Source organism: Pelecanus crispus, chromosome 3 (genome assembly GCF_030463565.1).
Source record: "Pelecanus crispus isolate bPelCri1 chromosome 3, bPelCri1.pri, whole genome shotgun sequence".
NCBI classification, from domain to species: Eukaryota; Metazoa; Chordata; class Aves; order Pelecaniformes; family Pelecanidae; genus Pelecanus; species Pelecanus crispus.
The window spans coordinates 48,740,256-48,760,398 of record NC_134645.1 but is presented as its reverse complement, the minus strand read 5'-3'; the positions used below and the strand labels follow the sequence as shown (position 1 = coordinate 48,760,398).

General features: G+C 37.0%; 1 protein-coding gene across 1 annotated transcript in view; it reads right to left on the bottom strand.

The window, feature by feature from the left end:
• Positions 1-20,143, bottom strand: part of STRN (striatin) — a 66,174-nt gene that overhangs the window by 19,342 nt on the left and 26,689 nt on the right. The window contains exons 5-8 of the mRNA XM_075707222.1: positions 19,739-19,894; positions 8,276-8,411; positions 6,266-6,401; positions 1,859-1,969 (exon numbers count right to left, since the gene is read on the bottom strand). Coding sequence (XP_075563337.1) covers positions 1,859-1,969; positions 6,266-6,401; positions 8,276-8,411; positions 19,739-19,894 — 539 coding nt within the window. The remainder of the gene's footprint in view (positions 1-1,858; positions 1,970-6,265; positions 6,402-8,275; positions 8,412-19,738; positions 19,895-20,143) is intronic.

Sequence of the window (20,143 nt, the reverse complement as noted above, 5' to 3'; positions counted from 1 at the left end):
ACAATTTAATGTCAAGATATTTAGCCACTTTTTCCTCGGACTTCCTTCCTCACATTCTTCTTCACTACGTGCAATATCATGAATAGCTGAAAACAGGCTGTGATTCTTCTTGATTTTTCTGTACTGATGCCCTTCCAATGATGGTTTGTCCATGGAAAGATGCTTAATTTCTGTACTGCAGTAAACCATTTGGTCTCCCAAGATCAAACCAATCAAATCAGTCCAAAAGGTACTGTAAATGTACTGAGTAGTAGTTATGGACATGAAGGAGCACTGGATGTCCAAGTGCTGCCTTAAATCAGTAATTTCTCTCATAAATATGTAAAACATGTTCAAATAATATCTATGTCTATATTAACAATTAAATATTAAGATTCATTATAAAAGTACTCAACAGCTGCTCAAGAATATAATTTCAGCAGTTTGAATAAATAATTTCTGCTAAGTTAACCCTACAACTATTTACCCTGAACTACATAGTATGTCTGTGTATTTCAAAAATAACAGACAAGTTACAAAAATCAATTTCACCGAAGTCACATATTGGTATGCCCTATTTTAACTATAGGGAAATTTAGAATCAATTTTGTGAAACACGAACGCTTTAGTCGGCCAGCTCAGCTTCTTGTCTGACTTGCAATTAATTTCCAGTAACTTAAATGATTCCAAAGATGACAAAAAAAAAAAAATCACTTGAGAAATTTAAAGTATGGTAATGATTTACTCTTTTTCTTAAAAAAAAGAAAAAAAGGAGGTTTAGTTTGTGTATTTGATAGCATAATTTCAGCAACATAACCAACTGCTGAGCAGCAGCTTATCACAGCATCAATAAAAAAAGTAACAAAACAAGTCAGCCTCAATGATGCGAGGATCTGACACCTTTTGTATCATTATGCATGTCTTTTTGGAAGTGTGAATTTCCTTGGTATTCATAAGCATCTTCCCACAAAGGGAGAAACATCCCTCAAATTTCTTACTGGGCTACATGCAATATTATTAATTTACATCATTCACACATCAATTCTCAATATGGCCAGATGTTTGAAATATAGCTGTGAATACAGTGTTTCACTTCAAACATTTACATATGAGTCCAAAAAGCTTTAAGGCTTACTTATCAAAAACCACTAATTTAACAAAACAGATTTGTATTTTAAGAAAGGTAACAAAAATATAATACAGGGCTAGAAACTGTATTTCAGGTACTGATCACAGTTTTTTGTTTGGGTAAGAATACTCAACATTTTTAAAGACTAGTCCCACAGGTATGAAAGTCAATAAATAAGTCCTGTGATTTACAAATAAACTGATGGTCAGAGTTGCTTCCTATTTCGAGCCCTGCATAACAAATTATGATGACAGCACGACTTTCATGTTGTGAATGTTAAGTACAAACAGGGGTAGAAATTAACCTGTTTTCTCCCTCTGACATCTAATAGGATACTCAAGACAGTTTCTGGTTTGTTTTATTTACATACCAGACTTTAACTCTTCCTGTGACACTGGCATGTTTCCAGCTAAGAAAGGGTGCTGAAGTCCTCTATATTAAAGTGTGAACTATTAAACCAATGCCTTTTACAATTTAAGTTTCTGAATAACAAAAGTATAATCCATGCTCAAAGCAAGAATTTTTAATTAATCCAATACCTGGTTGGAAGAAGTTATATCTAATCCAACTATTTATCAGGAAACTTGATTGACATTAATTTCAACCCCTGAGAACTGGTGAACAGGAAAGCAGTCAGGAGCAGCAAAGTAAAAGAGTAAGTAACTTTAGGAAAACATTGAAAGAGAGATAGAATTAAGGGTGTGAAAGATGTGGGATTTATGATTTTAAGGTGCAATGTTTTCCACTTACTCTTAACCCCCTTTTTCCCCTTGCGCTCCTTTTTGTATTGTTCCTTGAGTTTGGTTATTACTCCCTGGTCGACATTCCAAGCTTCAGGCATGAGACACTGGTCTTCCTTTTCTAAACAAAGTGAAACAAATGAAACATCCTTTTTCAATAATGTCACCAAGTGATCTCCACTGAAGGAGGTAACAGCTGCTGTCAATGGCATTTGTCTTTTATTTTAAACAGACAGAAATAGCACCAAGCTTGTGAAAGCTGTAAAACTGCTACTCACATTCCACTTCTATTTGCTCAGAATTTTCTTAACACAAAAACTGAGATGAAATTTCACATGCCTAATTTCTATAACCAAGCACATAGCTGTTCATAAATGTAAGCAACATTTACTTTATGATAAATCAGGACATATTTTTCAGCTTTTTCTTTCCTCCAGGGAAAGAATTATTCTATCTAGAAGCAGCAGCTATGTTACTGGTCAACATAACTTTACAACTCAGATGTTGCATAACTGCATTTCAAATTCTCATTTCATTGTCTTTGTGCTATGCTATCATTTACACAAAGCAGCAGCACGTTTAAATAATTTTGGAACATAGTATACATATCACCAAGGTTTAAATAAAATCTTAAAGCACTAAAGCCATGAAATTTCACAAAAAGGGGAAGGCCTGAGCTATTAGTCTTTGAAAAAAACCACATAAAACATTTCAACATGCCTAGTGAGAAAAAAAAAAAAAAAACAAACCCCAAACCACAAACACCTCTTTCAAATTGCTTCTCCTGTGACATGATACAGAGAAGAAGTATTCCAAGTGCCGGGTCACAACCACCCCATGCAATGCTACAGGCTTGGGGTAGAGTGGCTGGAAAGCTGCCTGGCTGAAAAGGACCTGGGGGTGCTGGTTGACAGCCGGCTGAACATGAGCCAGCAGTGTGCCCAGGTGGCCAAGAAGGCCAACAGCATCCTGGCTTGTATCAGGAATAGTGTGGCCAGCAGGAGCAGGGAGGTGATTGTCCCCCTGTACTCAGCTCTGGTGAGGCTGCACCTTAAATATGGTGTCCAGTTTTGGGCCCCTCAATACAAGAAGGACACTGAGGTGCTGGAGCATGTCCAGAGAAGGGCAACGAAGCTGGTGAAGGGTCTGGAGCACAGGCCTTATGATGAGCGGCTGAGGGAATTGGGGTTGTTTAGTCTGGAGAAGAGGAGGCTGAGGGGAGACCTTATCGCTCTCTACAACTACCTGAAGGGAGGCTGTAATGAGGTGGGTGTTGGTCTCTTCTCCCAAGTAACAAGTGATAGGACGAGAGGAAATGGGCTCAAGCTGCATCAGGTGAGGTTTAGATTGGATATGAGGAGAAATTTCTTCACGGAAAGGGTAGTCAAGCATTGGAACAGGCTGCCCAGAGAGGTGGTGGAGTCACCATCCCTGGAAGTGTTCAAAAAATGGGTAGACGTGGTACTCTGGGACATGGCTTAGTGGGCATGGTGGTGTTGGGTTGATGGTTGGACTGATGATCTTATAGGCTCTTTCCAACCTTAATGATTCCTAGTTTTATTCATTAAAAAATAATCCAGCCACCAAGCCAGGAAACATGAAATTAATTATTACTCTACCCTGAACTGGTTTAGTGGTGGACTTGGTAGTGTTAGGTTAATGGTTGGACAGGATGATCTTAAAGGTCTTTTCCAACCTAAACGATTCTATGATTCTATTCCAATAGTACGATATTTGGGGATTTTGAACAAAACATGTTATGTGAGTTTAAATCTCCAAGTCATTTTTTCCATATATGGAAAGACTGTACTTAGGCAGCTTAGAAAAATAACTTGCGAGAGGAGGGAGGTAATATAGCTTTTCCTCATATATATTTATTTTCATGACCATTACAGCCACGAAATTAATTTTTTGAAATGCATTATCTTTTTGCTTTGTTTTCCTCATTAAAATCTCAACCTTATTATTTAGAAATTAATTCCTTTCAGACCAAGTTTGCTTTGTACATCAATAAACTATTCTAGACCTTTTAAAATACAAACAAGAATGAACTTATCCTCAGACTAATACACAGAAAGGGTATTACATGTCTGTAGAGGAAGCACAACACTATCAGTCACAATCTGAAGGAGACACTATGATGGGACAAAAGATACAAAAACAGACATGGGTTATTATGGGAACTGACTTGTTAGAAATTAACTATGCTGAAAAAGACCTAGGGATCCTCCATCGACATCAAATTGACCAGGAGTCAGCAGCAAACTCTTGCAGCAAAAGCGACCAACCATATCCTGGGCTATATTAACAAGAACATAGCCAGTAGGGTGAGGGAAGTGATTGTTCCCCTCTGTTTGGCACTCGTGAGACCACACCTTGAGTACTGCATCCAGTATAATATTTCCTATACTGGGAAACCCCATAAGTATAGTGCTAAGTACCTAGTATTGACATAGTATAGCAAGTCCAGGGGAGCCACTAAGACAGTTAAGGCAGCTGGAGCAGATGAGCTACAAGGAGGGACTGAGACTACTGTGAGTGTTCAGCGATGGCAAAAGAGGCATCTTAGTGCTGCCTACAACTACCTAATGGGCAGGCGTAGAGAAGACAGAGACAGACTCTGTTTGGACTTGCATCACAGAAGGACAAAATACTTCTTACACGAGGACAGTCAAATACCAGAATACTGCCCCTGAGAGTTTATGGGAACTCCTTTCTTGGAAGATATTCAAAACTTGACCAGAAGGCCAGAGTAACCTGCTGCAAATGGACCTGAGCAGGAGGTTGGATTAGATGATCTCTGACTCCAGTCATGATCCTATACTCATGAGTTACAGATTAATTCAAGACCCAAAGTCTTGAGGCATTACTCTTTTTGCAGCAGCTATGAAAATAGAGAGGTATGAATAAGCTGAAGAGAGATCCAAAATGAAGCAAGGACTTCCTCTGTTTGCTTCTATTCTCACTACCCAACATCACTCTTCTATGCTACATTTAACAGTTTCATTTAAATCAAATTAACATAAGTGATTCACAATGGCACTTCCTTGAAGAAGCTTATTCTTATATACAGTTACCATAGGAGACACAGGTTGTGAAACAGGTAACTCAAAAACATGAATGTCTGTAACTCAAAAAAACCCTTAATATTTCTAGAAATGAAACTAATACTTTCCATGACAATTTTTTTTTAAATGTTAGACTTTTGCTCATTTGTACTCAGCTGTCATCAGTGAACGTAAAAATAAACCAGAAGTGTGAATGTGAGAACAAAAAAGCTCCTGTTGCCTTACTAACTTTTTGGTGACACAAGCAATAGCTAGCTACACTTATCAAGCATAAATGGATAAAATTTTAAAATTAAAAAGAGAAGTATCACAACAACCTAATAAAAATATTTTTCATGAAAAAGAGTTGCATTTCTAAATTTGTTTGGTGAACAGAATACTGACTGCTGTATCTAACAATATTGAGACACATCCTCTTAAGCATAGAGACTACACCACACTGAACTATAATTTGGAGTCCAACCAGGAGTTGGACATGGCTTCAGTGAAATACAGCATCTCAGAGCTGTTAGCTCACGTGACAGCCACAGCTACCATGGCTTATTTGCCTGTCAAGGTTTCAGTTCCATTATAAAGCTCAGTTATTTCCCATTCATCTTCCATAGCTCCTTTTGTGTCCACTTATGCTTAAGACTTTCCAGAGCAGCTTAAGGAGGAAACAACTCCCCGTCAAGATATTTAACCAGTTCTCTTCCTTCTTCCCTTCCCTATGCAGTGGGTTTATGTGGAATAATTAAGTCCAGGTAAAGTGAATGATGGCACTCTGGGTTGCAGGACATGAACCTCAAAGGACAGAAAACAGTTTGTGAAATGCCTCTCTATGACTAGGGGGCTTAAAGATACATTCTTCTGATAAATTACAGAAGAAAATTTGAGCAAATGAATAGTTCATATTACCCAAACTGCTAACACACAATAAGAGTACAACTAATTCAGTCTTTATGACTTGCATTACTCTCTGTATCAAAGTGGGAGAAAGCAAAGATGACAAAATAACTTTCATGTCATAATTGTTAAATACAGCTTTATCAGAGCCCTTCATTAGCATGGGTCACTGGAAAAACACATTGAAATTCCACTCATAAAATTCAAATTCTATCTGCCTCATCATTAAAGAAAAGGAAAAAAGACAATGACCAGGTCATAAACCTTGAAGAATCCTTACATTAAAGCAGTATACAGAAAAATGAGAATATTATGTCAAGAGGACTTCAGTCTGCCAATTATTTTCTGTGGGAATACTCAAAAGGTGCTGTGATTGTGACAGAGATCTCAATCAATCAATCACTCACAATATATTCTTAGCACAATTTTTTTTTCTCCTGGTACAACCCATTAAATTTCCTTACCCCAGTCTGTTCCATCTCCTGAACTTCTCGATTCCCCATCACCTTCATCTGAGGTAACCAAAAAGTCAAACTCTTTCAAAGCTTCTTCTGTATCTCTGTCTTCACTGCTGTCAGATAGCACTCTTTTCCTTACAATCTGAAAGGTCAGGAAGGAGAGAAAAAAGTTGAATTAAGTTACATACACATCTTTATACCAAGCAGTACTCTCTTGTCTTCTATGCAAAATACTAACAGGAAGTTGAAGAAGCAGAAAAGTATACATCAATAAGCAAATCTGGAATAAGCATACAGACTGTTCAAATTTCTAATTCAAAATCAAATTTGTCTGTAGATCACTTGATAATAAATCTACAGAGACCGAGACCAATACTACCAGAAAAGTACAAACTTTCTCTTAATTAAGAAAACCATGCAAAGCCCACAAAGACCCCAGAATGCTGTAGAAAGGACTTCAGCAAAACCAAATTCACTCTGAAAACAGCCTTTTAACTCTCACCTCTGAAATCACTCTACATGTGGACCAAAAGACAAGTCTAGAAAACAAAAAAACTCACAACTGACAAGAACGAATTTGCTTAGATTTGGGAAAAAAATCATTCCATCCTGAATACTTCCTCAGATATTACTGTTATTGAAACATGGTACTTCCATGTTTAAACTGCATCTCCCTTTCAAATACAAACGCAAATTTGGTAAAAAAAAAAAAAAAAAAAAAAAATTTACCAGATTTTGGTAAAAGAAAAAATACATGTTTTAAAGAAGGACCTCATTGTATGCTTTCTGCAATATATTTACTTTTTCCTCAATAATCAAAAGGGACTAGATGCTTTACAGTTATTTGACTAACAGCTGAGCTGATGCCATGGTACATGAAGTCTGTAGCATAAATTTTATTTCCACAGAAAAAGAAAGATTACATTCATTACAATATTTTGACTTAGAACCTTGCTAAGGGTCAGTCTGAAAAGACTTCAATACATAGGCCAACATCCCATCGTTCATGAAGATGAATAACTGTTTCCCCTAAATACAATGAACCAATTTCAAAACCTGAAGCAATTCTAAACTTCAAGCTTCATTCCTTCAGCAGACTTATTGAACATACTGTATTACAGATGATTTTACAGAAAAGTCTCAGACATTAGTTCACAGCCCAGGGATGACAGGAACAAGTTTACAAAGACCCTCTTTAAAAACTCTTTAAAACTGATGGCTTTTTAAGTGTTCATTCTTAAAACTGATCATAGAAACAATCACATCCATCGTAACACTTATCTGCTTCAACTGTTGGGAAATACAACTCATTGAATAAATATTAATTTTGAAAAGAAGAGGATAAAATTGAGTACTGATTGTATGTATCTATTTTATGTGATCATATGACCAAGTCATACAGAAAAGTATAGATAATGAGTTTCATGTATTTGACTGAACAAACAAAAGTGTTTATTAACCACATGTTAGAGTTTTTCCAGTTATAGTTTTTCTTCCTTCCACAAGCTATTTAAAAATAAATGCAGTATTTCAGTTCTGTACCCTACAAGGATAAATTCTAAGATTCTAACAAGTCATTCTAAATATCAACACATTTATATAAATATTCAACAAACAATGCATTTTTGACATGCAACATTACAAACAATACCTTCAAACTAAGCCAAAAATTGTAAAAAAAAAAAAAAAAAAAAAGAGGACATCTGCTACCTTAAAAATTGTATCCAATATGTATCAAAAATACTAGGCAGTATGGAATAGTGAAGACAATTCAAAAAAATTTTAATCTGTCACTGAAAAATTAAAGCAATAAAAATGGCAAAGCTTAACTTGTATGCACAAACTCAGAAATGCATATATAATTCCTCTTATGCACACATGCTTGAACAGACCATCATAAAGATGCATTAAGGATTTGCACGTGTACATACACAGTCATATACTTTGCATACAGGCATCTCATTAATCTCACTTTTTCTGTTCTTCGTAACTTTTTCAATTATTTTTTCCACTCACTGTTGCAGTATCAATGATTGTTTTCTCTCTTCCTTCAATATCTTCTTCATCATCTTCATCACTAAAGTCTGCAGCTGCATTTTCAAGAAACTTGAAGGTCTCTAGCAGAGAGGCAGAGTCAGTCAACTCAGGTTTCCTAAACAACAACAACCACCATAATGAGTCAAAAGAAATCATAATAAAGTCACTTTTGTAATTGCCAGTCTGTTCTGCATTATGATGTCCAACAACACACGAGACTAAAATAAGCCTACAGGTAAAAATGGACTATTACAGGTAAAAATGTTTGTGGATTAAAAAAAATAAACATTATCCATAAACTATCTTATTAGAACCAACAATTATTCTTCATCCAGCTGCAATTACCAGAACAGACACTTCAATTTTTTTACTTGAAAAGCATTTTAAAGCAATATGCATCTGATATGCAACATCAATATCAATATACCATCACTAACAGCCTCAGCCACAAGGACATGAGTTACAGCTACTAAGTTGGGCTCCCGCATGCACGTCAGGGTACAGGAAAACTTTGCTGCTGCTATCTGACATTCCTCACCTTGCTGAGAAACATCAAACTCTAGATCTATCATTCATTAACTTTTGAGACATGGTAAATATGCCACTATAAAACAATATAATGGGCAAATATAATTGATGACTAAATAATCTTTACATAGACATTAACATTAAACTAATAAGGAAACAGATGAAGACTGGGTAAAATTATGACTGCACTGGCACAAATCCAGGCAGTGCCTCAGAACAGGAAGCATAAGGGTTGTCATATTAACAACTGAACAGGAAGAATCCAAGCAGGACTGTAACCATTATTAAAACTCTGATGAAAGTACAATTAAAGCAATCCTAAAATTAACAAAAGGTACCATGTTTCCTATGCAGAAGATGCACTTCTCCATCAATCCCTCAAAGATTAAGTGGTGAAAAAAATTATTCAGTTTGAATTGTAATGATTACTTCCAGTAAAACCTTGTACATTCTTTATAAGACTTTACAGCAGTAAAGACAAGCTTTATTGTTTTCTTACCTTTAATCAGTAGTCTGTTTTTCATAGTTCATCACTAAATGCACATCATCTGGATTTTCACAACCACTGAAACAATAGAAGTCTCTCTCTCTTTTTTCAGAATTGTAGCTCCAAATTGTCTTGTACAGTCACCCTTACTACCAGCAAGTGCCTTGCTAAATGCTACATTTTGCTTCTGCCACGACCCGTTTCAAAAGTTTCAATCAACTAACAAGCCTATATAGTAAGGGCTTTTAAACTCTCTGCAGTGTAAACACCTGATTACAGGTGGGTCCAGTACCCACTTATTCCAGTGTTTCTTCATAACACTTTTGAAAAGTTTATTACAGGAAACATCCAAGGGCAAAAGCTCTGATGTGTAATAAGACGTGATAAGCAGCACACTTCCTTCTTTATGCAGCCTCTGCTCAAGCAGTTCTATGCTTACACAACAACAATTAGCAGGAGTGGGTTCTTCATAGCCCCAATATGTCTGCATCTCCTTAAGACAATTTGCTATTCTACCCATTTTTCATTTCCTCATCCTTACAGCCAAAAAATACCAATAAAGATTTTGCTCGCCATTAGAAATTCCACATACACAGCATCATAATATACCATGATGTACCGTATGTTTTCATGGTCACTGGTTTTACTGAGAATATTCCTTCTACTTTCCCATATCTTCTCTTAGATAAGAACAATCTCAAACACGCTTCCAATTTGCCTTGCTTCCTGCAGTATTTTGACCCTCTCGTTTCTATGACAAACATGAAAGCACTCTAGTATTTTCCTTTTTCCTTAAGTAATCACTACTTTGGCAGACTGTAATACCTCACGAAGCTGTAGTAATAATGTGCATTTTCACAGAAATCCTACAGTATTGTTATTTTGCTGTTTCCAACACAGAAATCTTGATAAGACAAAATTTGTGATGTGCTTCATTTGACTAACTTCTTGACTTCAGCAAATTTTGTGTGTCCTGGTCAACTTTTAGTGGACTAAATCATCGAACCACAACTGTATTTCTGTTTTTTCCTCTGTATTTTGCTGTGTAAAAATCTGCCATGTAAAAACATCATGGCTGCCAATCTATACTGCCAACTATCAGACATGCTACAGTAAATAGCAATGCATGAACTAATACCAAACATAGACTAGAAAATTTTAATCAACAGAACTTGTTATTAAGAGACAGATATCCTTCTACAGGGACAAGTATTTGCAGTAATTCATACATAGATTTGGTTCTGTACTCATTTGATCTTAAATCAGGTGCGCTCACACTGAAGTTCAAAGTGACCACCAAAAGAGAAGGTTGTACCTTTTTTAAGTAGCTGGTCTGAATTCAACTATCATATTAATTACCACATACTTCAGTGGGCAGGATATATACATAATTATATATCTCCATTTACACAGGGGGGTAAAAAGGCATTTTATTATGTATTTCAAAACCCCTGCACAGTACAAAAACATACAAAGTCAGCATAGTACCACAGATTATTTGTGCTAAGGCACAACTTCCAAGAAAGAATTCATAAGAACCAAAAAAACCCCAAACCCAGAAGTGACACAATATTTAAACTATTTTAAAGGTTCTACAGGGAAAAGAAGCTTCAAGCTGACAGACAGGTTGATGGCTATATTGTACACCAATACACTGTTGCAGTCAAATCAAAAGTAACTCAAAAATTTAGCTATTTTTTATTTAGCTAGTTTTCATCCTTTAGCAGCACATAAACATAATGCATTTTAGATATTACTGTCAGCATGAATACCTAGGGATACTATAAAATATATTTAAGAAAATGCCTAGCCTTAGCTAATTTATGTTATGTACTTTGATGGCAGTTTGAAGCTTGTTTGTTTCATTATTTTCCATCTGTTTAGTTTGTTTCTCTTACAGGTTCATTCACAAAGCAACATAAAAAAGCAGAAGTGGCAAAAGTATATTCAGAAATAGGGTAGTATAATAAATTACTTTAAATTCCATTTTAGAAAAAGAAACACAACTCAACATTTCCAGGGCTTTCGTAGTCTAGAATACTTTTTGAAAAATTAATAGATGAAAAGAATAGAATGGAGGTCCAAAGGGGGACTGATACATGGAACAGCAGTATTACAGGCATGAGTGAGGCAAGACTATGGCAAGGTTCAGGACCTGTTGCAAATGAAGAGAGACTAAAAAAACCTCAAAAGGCCTCAAAAAGGACAATTCCTCTTTACTGGACTGTCCTGGATCAAAATGCATGTAAGGGAGAACATAATTTTCAAAGTGCAAGAACGTAGGTATTGTTTTTAGCTTCTTCCCCAGCCATACTGTCTAAAGAAAAACTGCTGGGGAAGAACAAGCCAGAAACCCCAGACAGCAAGAACAGCTACAGAAGCTGCCAAAGCAGAGAGCGTGGAGCAACCAGATTTTGGCAGGACTTCCTTGACCCTGTGCTCCTCAGCTGCTTGTTCTGAATCTCCTTCCCACTGCTCCTTCCTCAATCGTACTCTGCAACAGCACCCTTGCATGGTTTTCTCCCCAGCACCTAACCTTGCCTTCTTTCCTTGAGGGTTTCATCCCAGTTGACTTACCACTTCCTAACCAAACCTAAAAGAAAAAAAAAAAATCATTTAACCAATATAACATCTTCTATCAGATCACGTTAACTCTGTGCATTACATCTTCCTCTCCAGTAGCCTTATCCAATTATGCAGGAAAGTCTTTGGGGCAGAGAGACTACCTGCTACTCGTGACTGTACATGATTAAGTACAACAGAACTGCTTGTCACAAGCATAACAAGTACAATAAGTAGTGCCAGAAGTAAAGTATAGCTACACTAATGCTGCTGGGTTTTCCATCTTACTACTAATGGATGGGCAGTGTGCAAACTTTGTGAATGTTACTCTTGATGCAGGGAACTTCTGATCACTTTTTCCTGCTTAAAACACAAAATTCTTGTTACAAATGGGCTGGTAACTGAAGTATTTACCTCCCTTAAAGCAACATAAACCTGAAATCACATTCTGAAAGCCAGAATTTTCTGCAGCTGCCCTGAAAATCTCATCTCAACTTGTATTTTACAGGTTGTTCAATTATTCAGATTTGTCTTAACCCCTTGGCTCCTTTAAGACTAGAAATAATAATCATCTCTTCCCATGAAATCTAACGTGACTTGTGGATATTCCACATGTACTATTTAAAACAAGCCTGGCTCTCACTGTGCCTCAGTGGGCCATACAGCCAACTCTTCATTTTCTGCCATACAGTCACATAGCTCAAGACAACTATTTTTGTGTAAAATGCCAGTTGGCCCTGACATTGAAATATTAGCAGCTTTACAAAATGTATAGTGTTGAATTGGCTCTCAACATTTAATATTCAGGATCTTAACACAAATCCTGTTTCTTACTCAGTGAAAAGCAGAAACTGTAACCTATAGGAAAGGTGGAGTTGTTATATGGAAACTAAAACAGCACATTTATGATAGCTTTCCTGCCCCCAACATGATCCAGAGCGTTTCACATTGCAAAGTCAAGTTTAACTTAGACTAAAGCCACATTACAGACATGTATTTTCTTTGTAACCAACACATTCAATATTTCTATCATTACCTTCTCCTTTGTTGATAATAACTCTTGGGAGCCTGTGGTCATGTCCAGGGAGACTCTCATAAACTTCTCCCATGAACTGCCCAACCACAGGGCCATCAACTGTCTTGGTCCTGCTCACTCACCCAAAGGAAAAAGTACAGGGCTCTTTTGTTTGTTTTATCCAAGACATACACAAGTTATCGTAAATAAAACCAGGCTTTATTGATAAATTCAGAAGCAGGAAGAAATACCACAGTAAAGTTAAATAAACACAAGTTCAGCTTAGGCTGAGAACTGTTTCTGGGGGCCTGTACAGGAAAAAGCCTGTTGTGACCCAGTATTCAAAGACCTATTCTAGCATACTCTTCCTTGAGCCATTTTCTTTGGCTCCGTTTCCTACTACTACCAAAATGTGCTACTGCAAGGTCATAAGTTTTATTAATTCCCCATAGAATTTAGTTATTTCATGTTTTAACACAGTCTTTTCAATGTGGCTAGTTGTTCTTTCAAACTGGACACAGTAAACAAATGCATGCAAATGCATTCCTTTCTATGAGGACTGTCTTTAAGAACAGTTTGTTAAATCTTCAATACTGTGCAAAATCTTTTTTAATGCAGCACTGAAAATATCAAACTAATAACTTATAAAACTACGGACCACTTACAACCATGAAGATTTACACACAAGGAATACGGGTCAGGCTAGACAGTCTGTCACAACCTTTGAAACCTCTTATGAATTCACACCACACAATGCAAGAACCAGTGCAATACATACTACAACAGGTAAGCAACACTTACAAAATGGTTTGGATGTAAGTTGGAATCACAAAGGAATGCTATTTAAAAAGGAAAGGTCACTTCTCTTGCCAAATCTAGTCAGATAACTATAATATGTCAAATAAACAAGCTCTTTAAAGAATAAAAATAAAAAAAGAAATTCAATGTTTGACGAATTAAAGTAACTTTTAAGTTATTTCTCTATTCAGCTCTCCTCTCTTTGCTTCTTTCTCTCTTCTACTGCACAACTACTCTGTCTCTTTCTCCCCATTCCTTCTGTACCATGAATCTTCTGTGACGTTTCCAGGAAGCATCCCTCAAACCCTTAAGACCTAGATCTGTGTCAATGAAATGAGTGGTTTATTGGTACTACTTTCTTCACACAAAACCCCAATTCATCTTCCCGCCGCTTTAATGAATCTGTTGAAAGTGTCCAGGTCTGGCCTAAGTCAGGTATCTTTGAAATGCCTGTTAGGTCACTGCAAGATGAAGGCAGGGACAAACAGGAAAAAGGTGGCAAAAACACACCAGTAAAGGGAATAAGGAAAAGAAATTTTGGATTTTTTTCTTTTTGTAATTCAATATTTTAGTCTCGCATACTATTTTGGAAATCTTTTCCGTAGCAGATGTTACCTCAGGTTGTTAAATTGGGAGGTATTTTCCCAAATAAACCATTTTATAAGCTAGTCAACACACAACATTCATCAGCCAGTACGCAGCATTTTCATTACATGGGTCAGTGTTAATAGGATTTAGAGATGCAAAAGAGTTATTCAAGGCCGTCTGGTATAGAAAGACGTTCAGTCGCAGTACACATCAGAAAGATAAAGTCTTCAAAATGTTTAATTTTAATCTGTGAAAAGGTCTTTGGATTTGCTTTCAAATGTTGAGGTTTGATGCCTTTTTGCTCATGTAAAGTATAGGCAGTGGAAGCCATATGAGGTTTAACAGGAAAAAAAAAGGGCAGTTTCAGAGAGAGAAACTGATAAATCATTCAGGATTATTTTTCTTTAAAAAGTTTCTATTGGCTATTTAAACTTAGTTCTAATGATCAAGCCCTTAGCAAGAACTCAGATAATTTATCTATATTGTTTTCATATATATACACACATCCATATATATGTGTGTATATACATATGCTTGGTATACCCTCATTCTTTTCCAGTTCTATTCCTTCATTATATTTGCTTCTACTCATATCAAATAGTAACCATATATACACCTTCAAAAAGGTAAACTAATTTGACTGCTTAGGTTTCAGTCAGTAAGATAAAGCTATTAAAAAATGAGGTTATAAGTGAACCGAAGATACAAATACTCTCATGTTTTCAAGGCTACAAGTGACATTTGCAGACAGCTTTCATTTCTGTTTCAGTTTGCTGGGGGAAAGCACCTCTCACTGCAGGTGTTAAGAGTTTCAACCATTATTATAAAGTTATTATTTTAGTATCTATTTTTGAGTCCAGTCATGCCACGTGGTACTTATCTTTTGTAATGCAAGTGAGCTGATTGAAGAAACTGAAAACAGATTCACTTTTAAATTCCATGAAATAAGTGGAAACAGGACTATATCTATTTCGGGTTATCATATTAACATTTCATTTATGGAATCAAAATCTTGCAGGGTGCATTCAAAATCCACATGATGTCTTGAGTGCTAAAGTTTTCAAGAGGATCTGTACATTAGCAAATAAATAGGCAATGTAAGAATACAAGTTTGGCCACAAATGTAGCAGCTAGTAACACATAAAGACTCACCTAACAGTAAAAAGAGAAACTGATTTGGCTTTAAAAGACTTTCAGACAACAGTAGTTTGTTCATCACTGTACCAAAATAAATTTAAAAAAAAAAAAAAAAAAAAAAAAGAGGTGGGGGGATTTCTTTGACGTAACTCCAACCCTCCAAGATATACAAAATTAAGCTGAGAGGTATGAGGGACCAGATGGCAATTTTCTATAATATCTGGAGCCTAGCAGAATTCAAGTTGCATATTGTCTGCTGCAAATAAATATTATTGTCTTAAGTATTTGCACTACAGTAACTACTGTACACTTCTACATACCAAAGTAAACAGCATCAACCTCACAGTAATCACCCCAAACATTCTCACCAGCCTTTCCCATAAAAAGGCTCGACTTACTGTTGATAATCACAGCACTGAATGTTTGGCTGTTGAAGCAAGTATAACCTGTGTAACAGACAAGTCCTGGTATAACAGACAAGTCATAAAAATTTGTAAAAGAGTAGTAAGCTGAGCAGAGGAGGAATATCCTCCCTATCCACGACAAAGTGCACACTTCACACATCCCTGGGATCAGAGGAAAAATGCCAGGGCTTACCTTTACAAACGTCAAAGGCATTTCCAAAAAAACCCCCCAAAAAACCAAACACCACTACCCCCCCACCCCCCCCACCCCCCAAAAAAAACCAGCAACCAACAAAGAGAGAGAGACACCTGTGGGTGTCTCCTGTTGTCAGAAGTACAGTCAGAGGTAGATCAGAGGTATTGCTGAAGGAGGGTGAATATCAGTAACAAGCACTATGCACAGATTAACAGGCTTACAGAAAAAACGTGCCAAAATCAGACTGTGTTGAGAAGTATGTCAGCTCTTCCATTCTTTTAGTGGAATTTCTCTCCGTACCAATTTGTGTTGTTCTCCACTACTTTAATTTCACTGAGAAAGTATCGGTTGATTACCAATAAACAACAGTCAAAACATAAAGGAAGTTTTGTTTCCTGTTTCCGTTACGCCCTCTCTCCTCCCAAAGCAGTAACGATATGGCAGCATAAAAGCATCAAATACCATCTTACTTTCTTTGGGATTTATCACATGGTTGTTCAGTAGTACAGAAGGCAATTTACCCAATCTGTTCTTTCTGCAATTTACATTGCTATATGGAGAAATCTTTAAGGAAATTTAAAGCTAATGTTGCCTTCCATTTTCTCTTCATGCAATCCCCATACTCCACTTCTCACATTCTTCCTTCCATGTAAACATTTTTCTAAAAATCAGACTTAAAATTGACAGCCTCAGATGGAGTCCATGTATTATGCAGTTCTTCCAAGATCAAACAAATCAAATGTTCTATAAGTTGCATTTTCTCACTTTAACACAGGTATTCCTTGTTAGACTAGATTCATTTCCATGCATTACATCTTGTCCAGCACTCTGCTCTTCAAATGTAACTAAAACATCTCCAGGTTGACCATTAGCCTCAGACATGGTCGCAGATATTGACATCAATGTTCATTAAGTGTTTTGAACCGCAAAGTTTGCCAAACTGCATTGGCTAGAGCAGTTCACATGCTTCTGTGGCGATAGCAAAGCTTTCTCCTACAAGAGTTTCACTGTATCTGTACAGCCACAGAGCATCTTCCATCTGCATTTTAGTTTGCAATGTCTGCTGGTCCTGGCAAACACACACATATGTCCTTAAACTTCCTGGGATTGCACTAAGGTTTGGCTGGTTTCTTGTTTTTCCAATCTCTCACCGTAACTTTCCTCCTCTACCACTACCAAACTGCAGGCACTTGTTCATCGCACTTCTTCCAACTGTACAAGCTTGCTGTAGCCCCAGTCCTCTTCTCACTTTACATGCATGCTAGGAAAAACAAGAGGCTGCTAAAAGAAACGCCAATTTTTTCACCCTCCCAGTAAGCAGCCTAGCACTGGTGACGTTGCTTCAAAGAGTGCCCCTACCTTGACTGTCAGCCAGAATTTAGCTGAGCAACGTACATTTTTCCCAGTTCTGCCAACCAGGTAGAAAAGCGTTGAATTAAGTTTTCAAACACTCAGTAAGAATTCCGGTTGGGATCAGGAGCAAGATCTATGTGCCTTAAATCTTAGTCACCTATTCAATGCCAATACTCTTCAAAAAGAAGCTGTTCTATACACGTAACATGACAATAGATGAGACAGGTAACAGGTAAGCATCAGCTAATCGAGAACAACATCTCATCTCATTTCTGATTTACCATCTGCCATCAAGCTCCACTTTGAAATTTCAGAGGCAAGCAATGATGCAGGTGGAAGGTGAACAGTGCCACATGCCACAGAAACAGTGAGGTGTAACATTTTACAGTATCTAGTAGCACAAGATGAAATAGCTGTTAAGTAACAGGCAGTCTCTGCCAGGAAGAAAGCCACAGAATGCCTCCTGCACGGAAAATTGAAAGGGATGGTCTGAAAGCGTACTTGAAACACCTAGAAGAATCACAGCATTGAAAGCTATCCTGTACTCAGATTGACCAAGGAATTGTAGTAAAATCCCAACTTTTTCCTCTCAGTGAGGGAGATCTCAGCTGACATCCGCAAACTCAGAATCACCCATGAAGACTGACATGACTACACTGAACAAGATCGATGGAAAATTCTTTCACTGTAAAACCCTGGAGTCACTTCTCGCACTTAGCTCCCCTAAGCTTTCTAATACAGTCTGCCATCTTATGCATCACAAGTGAGATGAAAACAGTTTCTCAAAGTATGCAGCCTGACCAGCCTTGCAGCTGACAAGCTCGCAGAGCCACAATGGAAGGGAACTCATTTTTCTCCATCAGTGAATATCCTCAGCCACAGGGTAGATTATAGAGTGTTAAACCTAGTATCAGATCTACCCAGAAAGGAAGGAGATAGGAAAGAAATGCAAATGTACCCAAACCTGCTATATCAAAACCACTGTCCAACCATTTCATCCCTCAAATAACTACCTTATAAACATACCCATCTGTTTCAAAACTGAAGTAAACACATTTAAATAAATTTTAAAGGGTAAGAGGAGCTTTATTTACCTACTTCCCCTGAAAAGAAGTGACCCCTTCAGCAGAAATCGAACTAATATTGTTATTGTAATCCATCAAGCATTCCTTGTTCTGCAAAAACAAAGCTGCTGTACATAAAATACATGGCTTGTCAACTACGTAGCAGCACAATGTATTTTAGTAGCTTGCGGGTTTTCTCATATGTTCAAATTTTCCACCTCACAGCATTAAATTTAATTACATAACAACGAACTTCTGCCCTTACGTAACTTGTTGGCCTACAGTTGTTGCAGCTATCTGCTGGGTATAATGAAATTTTACAAATGCTTTTAAAAAAAGACAGAATGTGTCATATAACAGTATTAGACCTTAGGAAAAAAAAAAAAAGGTCTTGAATTTTGCCACATCAGTATAGAAAAGGCAAAAAAGAGGGAAAATCTTTGAGGAAAGCTGTGCTTGCTGATGCAGCACAAACTACTGGGAACAGATACCTCATGTATTGTTCAGACAAACAATTCTGCATCATTTTCACTATTTTTCAAGTTTTGCAACTACAATCTCTTAAACAAGAACAGATTATTTTCCTGAAGCCTCTACACTTAAGTTTCAGATTTAACTTAATTTTTTTTTCCCCCCAAACTCTGCATGGAAAAGAGAAGAAAACGGAAAAAAGCCTCTTATGTTTTCTACATTACAAGCACAACAAGCTTTTACTCTCCTTGACTGACTTTTCATAGTATTAGAAATACTGAAAGATAGAAATGAATACCTTACATTTCAGTCACATTTACGTACGTATACCCATTAGTGGAAAATCAAAAACTTGCAGAAATCAGAACGTAGCAAGTGACTTTGTTTTTCAGATCCAGTCAAAAAAAATCCTGTACCTCATATAGATTATCATGTCACAGTCAGCACAGACCAGAAGAGCAAAGCCTGTAATCGATTCAGTGAAGCTTCCAGCAATACTAATAAACTGTTAACTTGAAACAATGCTGACCTCTAACCACTCAGCAACCCCTATCTCAGAGAGGCCTGATTTGAATTTGTGCTTCCTTCCAACTAAAACAAAAAATAAACCCAAAACCAACAACAAAAAAACCCCACCAAACCAAAACCAACTTACAGCGCTTTTAAGCTGTGAATCTTAAGAGTTACTTCCATACTTATTGCTTAACGTAATAAAATTAGTTAGAATTGCTCTAATCTCCAACTAGGGAAAAAATCCTGAAATCTCAGTAAACAAAAATTTGTTCTATTCCATTAAGTGCATTTATGCAGAAAGATAACAATGTCATCTTGATGCTTACCCAATCATTGTGTCTTCTTTAATCTGGCCATTTACCATTGGCTCTTGATTTCTGTTTTCCTTCTCTGAAGCATCACTTGAGAGGCCCAATAACGCTCGTACTCGCTTTGACTTCACATCCAATATCGTGTCAGTGTAGCCCACTTCTTGTAGATACCTGTAGGAACAGAACTTACGCTAATCTTCCATGTGCCTCTCACTTATTCAAAACAGTATGTGAAAACTTCTCCCTAAACTCATCTTCAACCCCTTAAATTAGCAAAGTATGGTGCTGTGCTAATGAAACATGCTTATAAATCATCCTGTACCAGCTGCAGAGGGATCGCCTCTTGCAGTACCAGCCTCTACAGTCACTGGGGGGCAGGGGGGGGAAGCGGAATCAAAGAGCCTAGCAGTCAGAGGTTAT